This window comes from Trichechus manatus, unplaced genomic scaffold, assembly GCF_000243295.1.
Source record: "Trichechus manatus latirostris isolate Lorelei unplaced genomic scaffold, TriManLat1.0 scaffold00175, whole genome shotgun sequence".
NCBI classification, from domain to species: Eukaryota; Metazoa; Chordata; class Mammalia; order Sirenia; family Trichechidae; genus Trichechus; species Trichechus manatus.
This window is the reverse complement of record NW_004444111.1, coordinates 2,116,189-2,123,453: the sequence shown is the minus strand read 5'-3', so window position 1 is coordinate 2,123,453 and position 7,265 is coordinate 2,116,189. Positions and strand designations below refer to the sequence as shown.

The window sequence follows — 7,265 nt, the reverse complement described above, 5'->3', positions numbered from 1 at the left end:
AAAAAGATGGAAACAACCTAGGTGCCCATCAATGGACGAATGGATAAACAAATTATGGTATATTCACACAATGGAATGCTACGCAATGATAAAGAACAACAATGAAGCCGTGAAACATAACACGGAGGAATCTGGAGGGCATTATGCTGAGTGAATTTAGTCAGTCACAGAAGGACAAATATTGTATAAGACCACTATTACAAGAATTCAAGAAAAGGTTTAAACATAGAAGAACACATTCTTTGATGGTTACGAGGATGGGGAGCGAGGGGGAGGGTTATTCACCAACTAGACAGTAGACAAGAATTATCTTAGGTGAAGGGAAGGACAGCACACACTACAGGGGAAGTCACCACTACTGGACTAAACTAAAGCTAAGAAGTTTCTTGAATACAATCAAACACTGAGGGACAGAGTAGCAGGAGTAGGGGTCTGGGGACCATGCTGTCAGGGGACATCTAGGTCAACTGGCATAACAAAGTTTATTAAGAAAATGTTCTGCATCCTACTTTAGTGAGTGGTATCTGAGGTTTAAAAGCTTGGCAAGTGGCCGTCTAAGATGCATCAATTTGTCCCAGCCACCTGGAGTAAAAGTGAATGAAGAACACCAAAGATACAAGAAAAATATTAGCCCAAGAGACAGAAAGGGCCACATAGACCAGAGACTTCATCAGCCTGAGACCAGAAGAACTAGATGGTGCCTGGTTACCACCAATGACCTCCTGACAGGGAACACAACAGAGAGTCCTGGATGGAGCAGGAGAAAGGTGGTGTGCAGAACTCAAATTCTAGTAAGAAGACCACACTTAAGCTCTGACTGAGACTGGAGGAACCCCAGAAAGCATGGCCCCTAGAATCTCTGTCAGACCAGAGCTAAAACAATTTCCGAGGCCATCTCTTCAGACAAAGATTGGACTGGCTTGTGGGACATAAAATGATACTCATGAAGAGTGCGCTTGTTAGCTTAAGTAGATACATGAGACTAAATGGGCAGCTTCTGTCCGGAGGTGAGATGAGAAGGCAGAGAGGGTTAGGAGCTGGTTGAATGGACATGGAAAATCAGAGGTGGAAAGGAAGAGTGTGCTGTCACAGTACAGGGAGAGCAATTAGAGTCACATAACAATGTATGTATAAATTTTTGGATACGAGACTAATTTGAAACGTAAACTTTCACTTAAACTACAACAATTAAAAAAAAAACTAGCAAATTGAAAATTATTTTCTAATATTCAGTCTCTTACCTCTGTTTCTATTAGTGCCTCACGAGTTTTCTTCCCCTTCATTCTCAATTTTTTCTTTGTTCTTTCCACTTTTCTTCTAATATTGTTTTTCTTCTCAACTATATCATTAATTGTCTGGAAGATATTCAAATATTAAGATGTGCAGCGCTTAAAATCCAGTTATCTTGGTTTAGGCCAAATAGTACTCATGTGACTTTTTTATATTAACAATATTTTTTTTGGTTACAAAAGGAAAAGAAACTCCACACATGGATTACAAAAACATGCTACAATATCTGAAATTCCAATATTCTGTTTGAATCATACTGAGGCTAATCAATTTTGTTAAGTAACAAAAACTAATAAACTCACATAGAAATTATAAATTTTCATCACAATATTTAACCAAAATTAAAAGCTCTAAGTGCAAATTGTCAACAGTAAACATTTAAAAAGTGTGTAAAAACTTATTTTTCTAAAACTTTACACTAAATTTATTCACTATCAAAGAGAATAATAACAAAAATGATTACTGAAGTATAAGAAGATATAAAACAATAGCTGTTATAAAATAAAGGGAAATAAATGTCATTAATCTTTTCTGGAGTTCATTAGCATACTCAGACAATTATACCAAGGCTTTTGCTGCAATTAATAAATTTCCATTATTAATGTAAGGGGGAGCTGTTATTAACATCATTTATCCCCCTAGGTGTTAGTACTAGTTATATACTTATTACATGAGCATTACGATAGCATTTAGAAGTCCCAAATAGAGTAGAATATCCAGAATTTATTGTTTCCATGCTTTACGACCTTGTGGAAGTTGCTTAACCTGTTTAGGACCAAGTTTTCTTCAAGTCTACGATACAGATAAACTCCTTCCTGCCTATTTCATAGGAAGGTTTTGAAGATCAAAATAAATGTTGGTAATAGGAATGCTTCATAAATCACAAAATATCTTTTAAATGAAGGAATTTTTTAAATTATTAAAGTCTGGTAATATAAAACTACATCATCATTTGCAGAAGGGAAAAAAAAAAAAAACCCTGTTACCAAAATGGTCCAAATCAATACATGTATGTCCTTGTTGCAGCTAAGGACAAGAATGTATAACACTTACCACACCCTCTAGTTCTTAAAAAGACTAATGACATGATACATACATATTTTTTCTACTATTTTTTTCTTTGGGAAGGGCTAGTAATATCAGTTACTGCCATAAACTTGTTGCTTTGTAAATATTTTACTCGTGTGCTGTATTTTTTACCTTAGCTGTCTTAACGTCTTCTAAATGCATCAAAATTTTACCACGAAAATGTCAAGATACATTGTATTATACATTTGGGTAAAAACAGCTTCAGCATTTAATTAACAAATAGTGAAGCTTCTCAATAAAGTTTACAGTGGTGGGCAGTCACACTAAATAAGTCACTAAGCACCTGTTTGAAAACTGCTTTTCTTGAGTATGCTCTGGGTAGAGTATGGGATTCTAGATAATAGCATTAAATGGTCTCACTGTATAGTTCCACTGTGGATCATTGTGTGTGTGACCCTGAAATAGTTACTTAGCTTGTCTATGCTTTTATTTGAAATCATAACTTACCAAATAATAATTTTAAATCACACACGATTTGCCGACCTAAATATTCCTGTGAGTTAGCATATGGATTCATTTACAAATGCTTACTTCAGAATGTTGTTGATGGATACTTCTGATTCTGACGGCCTCTTCTTCTAGTTCAACCAGTGGCTCCTCCAACTGTGCCAATGCTAGGGCATATAGTATTTTCTTATTTATAAGATCCTTCTTTTCCTGTCCCTGGACTTCTTGAAGGGAAAACATTTTTTTCTGCCAGTAAAGATAATCACTCATTCAGTAATTAATTACCTAAACATTTATTGAGCCCTCATATTGTGGCAGTCAGTGACCTTTGCTATTATTTGAAAAGCAAAAGATAGATGCCACCATAAAAAAGCAACAGGTAAAAACATAGTGTATTTACAGTTATTATTAAAAGCAATGAGAGAAAAAAATAAAGAGAAAATAAAAATCAAACATTCTTATGTGAGAACTGGAGAACAATAAGGTTACGGAATGTACAAACAGCACATACTGCAACACATGTAATTCTTGCAAAGTAAAATCAAATATAACCAATGAACGGAAGGCTAACAACAAATTGTTAAGCAAAAAAAAAGCTGGGTAGACTATGGGATTATTGAGCATATATGGATAGAAATAAATTAGTAAATTTGATATAGTCAAAAAACATATAGAAGCAGAGCACCACTACTTCTATATGTTTGAAAATACCAAATTTTCCAATAGAAGAAGTGACAAATGTTGTGTCTGCTTCAAAGAGGACCAGAGGTACAGATTAGGTCAAATAATTTTAATTTTCAACTGTTTTGTCTCTTGATTTTACTTTTCTTATAATATTAATTTCAAGTATGTATATATTGTTGTTATTGGGTGACACTGAGTCGGTTCCAACACATATGGCCCCATGTGACAGAACAGAAATGCCCTGTTGGGTTTCCTAGGCTGCAGTTTTTGTGGAAGCAGATCACCAGGTCTTTCTCCCACTGCCACTAGAAGGAGAGGCATCCTAGAAAAATGCCTGGGACCAGAAAAACCTACCTGTGTTTGTAAAGGATATGCAGTAGTAAAATAAGAACCAAAAAATTAAGAAGATTAATTTTTCTAGCTACCATGCTTTAGTTTCAAAATCTTTATAAAGAAATATCTCAGAGCATATTGTCTCTCAGGGTTAAATAAAGAAATTCAAATGAAAGACACTAAAAGTAAAGAAAACATAACATCATCACAAACCAAACTAAAGAGTTAGACACTTAGGAATAAGATCTCACTGCCCTTTTACTAGACTGGCAGAAATTCCCATTAAGCCACAAAATGAGATATGTGTATGGGAGGTCAGTTTCTTTATGCATGATCAGACACTGCTAGCTGTACACAGAGGGCAACTGTCATCAGCTAAGAAAAGAAAACTGCTGGCTTGCAAAGCAAGTAGTGAAAAGATGCCTCATTACAGGCAAATTTAAAATGCTAAGTAAAGTGCAAATTAAAGGAAGAATAAAATATTGAAATTAAATGAGTATTACCTGAATCAGTATTGAAGTAGACACTTCATTTCGAATGAGTTTTTTCAAGAAATCTTCTCTACCCTATATATTATTAAATTAAAAAAAAGGGGGTGAGTTATTCACAGATAATCAGAAAACATTTAAAGACAATTGCTAATACAATATATATTTTAAATATGTTCAAATAAACAGTAAAATATTCATTATAAATTGAGTATTATAAAATAGGGATGGAGGTGGAGCCAAGAAGGTGGAGTAGTCAGAGGCTTCCAGTGGACCCTCTTACAACAAAGACCCATAAAAACAAGTGATTTGATTATATATGGCAATCTGGGAGCCCTGAACACCAAAGGCAGAGTTGAGGAACCGGACTGAGTGGCAGGGGGAGGGAAAGATGGTTCGGAAGCAGCAAGGAGTTGCCAAACCTAACCCAGTGAGAGCCTGAGCCCTTCAGGCCTGAGCTGATTGTGGGTCAGTGATGAGGCAGGCAAGCAGCAGTGCTCGGCAGGCACGTTTTCCACACCAGGAGACACCCACTGCCAGAGAGTCTACATGGCCACCCAGAATCAGTGGGAAGAAACCCTCGATCAGCGAAAGATAAGTACTTGTGTATGGCTTACTGCGTGGATCAAAAACACCCCCCGTAGGGAAAAAACTCTCTCCCATTTACCTCCCCGCTCCCTGCTCTGCACTGGGTCCTGGACTGGCTTCAGCAATTGCCGAGTCCCCTGGGCTGGAAGTAGGATCTGTCACATGCCCAGAGCCGTTCTCCCTGCCTTGGAGAGTGAACAAATTAACAAACAGGGACAAAATAAACTGCCAGCTCCCCTAAGCCAGGTACCCAGGGTAGGCACAGCTCCTTTGCCTAGGCACAAGCATAAGGGATCCATGGACTTTGAGTGCTCCTTCCCCCTGCATAAACTTGTGTGCGCCCATCTCAGCAGCGTAGGCCCTTATTACTGCAGTACAACAGGGTATGTACTGGAACTTTAACTTCAACTGTTTCAGCTGTAAGTGGCAGGTTCCTGACATTTGACACTGCTCTGCCCATTAAGGAGTTTCTTCACCTACCCACATCTGGGGCCTGAGGACTGGTGGCTCCAACCACGCCACCTAGCTACCTGCAATAGGGACCCATGAATAAGAGGTGCCCCCCAGTTCTTACAGCCAACAGAATTAGGTACCCATAGTCCAATGGCAAAATCCACCCACCAACGTGCTCTAGGGAACAGGGACATGCCTTCCTCCTGGATGCTCGGGGGCAGCTGTCAGCCCCCTGCCTTGCTCAGAGTGTGTCCCTCTGCTGCAGCCAGATGCCTGTGCTACACCAATCACCCATGCCTGTCTAGGACTGTAAGTGAGAGCCTACACCACACTCCTGGTGGCTATCTACCTGGGCAGCTGAGCTGAATTCATACAGGAGGAGAGGGTAGACTCCTGAGCTCGCATACCTAGTAACAGATCTAAGTACCTGGTGACAGGACATTAGAGCTTTAAAGCTGCCAGTAATCAAACTAGCTCATACAAGCAGCCTATCTGGGTCTATCAAAACACAACAAAAAGCTAGGACACAGTAAGCAAACATAAAATAAATAAATATAATAACTTATTGATGGCTGGTAGACAACAGTCAATATCAAATCACAGAATGAGGCAATCCATGATGTCTTCAGCAAACTCCCAAAATAAAGAATCTAGAAATTTTCCAATGGAGGAAAATTTCTTGGCATTAACAGAGGCAGAATACAAAAGATTAATACACAGAACTCTTCAAGAAAATAGGAAGGAAAATTAATCAAAATGCAGAAGACACAATAGAGGAAATTAAAAAGATTAGAGAAGAGCATAATGACAAATTTAACAAGCTGTAAGAATCCACAGAGAGACAGAAATCAGAAATCCAGAAGATTAACAATAAAATTTCAGAATTAGACAACTCAATAGAAAGTAATAGGAGCAGAATTGAGGCAATGGAAGTCAGAATTAGTGAGATTGAAGATAAAGCACTTGACACCAACTTATTTGAGGAAAAATCAGATAAAAGGATTGAAAAAATGAAGACACCCTAAGAATTATGTGAGACTCTATCAAGAGGAATAACCTACAAGTGACTGGAGTACCAGAATGGGGGGATAACAGAAAATACAAAGAGAATTGTTGAAGATTTTTTGGCAGAAAACTTCCCTGATATCATGAAAGATGACAAGATATCTATCCAAGATGCTCATAGAACCCCATATAAGGTAGATCCCAAAAGAAAGTCACCAAGACATATTATAATCAAACTTGCCAAAACCAAAGAGAAACAGAGAATTCTAAGAGCAGCTAGGGATAAATGAAAAGTCATCTACAAAGGAGAGTCAATAAGAATAAGTTCAGACTACTCAGCAGAAACCATGCAGGCAAGAAGGCAAAGGTATCATATATATATAAAGCCTTGAAGGAAAAAAAACTGCCAGCAAAAGAATTATATATCCAGGAAAAATGTCTCTCAAATATGATGGCAAAATTAGTGTATTTTCAGATAAATAGAAGTTTAGGGAATTTGCAAAAACCAAACTAAAATTACAAGAAATACTAAAGGGAGTCCTCCCATTAGAAAATCAGTAACATTAGCTAACAACCCAAGACTAGAATACAGGACAGAGCAGCCAGATATCAACCCAGATAGGGAAGTCACAAAACTAAATCAAAGCTAAAACACTGAAAATGGGGAAACAGATGTCAATATGTAAAAGATGACAACATTAACACAAAAAAGAGGGAGTTGAAAAATGTAGACATAGATTTTTCACATGGAGAGGAAGTCAAGGCGAAATAAAGAAATAAAAGACTGGTATAAACTTGGAAAAGTAGGGGTAAATATTAAGGTAACCACAAAGGAAACTAACAATCATACAAGTCAAAATAAAAAACAAGAAAAATATAAAGACTCAG

General features: G+C 37.4%; 1 protein-coding gene across 1 annotated transcript in view; it reads right to left on the bottom strand.

Moving 5' to 3' along the window:
• CCDC178 (coiled-coil domain containing 178) overlaps nt 1-7,265 on the bottom strand; it is a 477,152-nt gene that overhangs the window by 315,774 nt on the left and 154,113 nt on the right. The window contains exons 13-15 of the mRNA XM_004386900.1: nt 4,347-4,409; nt 2,911-3,072; nt 1,242-1,355 (exon numbers count right to left, since the gene is read on the bottom strand). Of these exons, the coding sequence (XP_004386957.1) occupies nt 1,242-1,355; nt 2,911-3,072; nt 4,347-4,409 (339 nt within the window). The remainder of the gene's footprint in view (nt 1-1,241; nt 1,356-2,910; nt 3,073-4,346; nt 4,410-7,265) is intronic.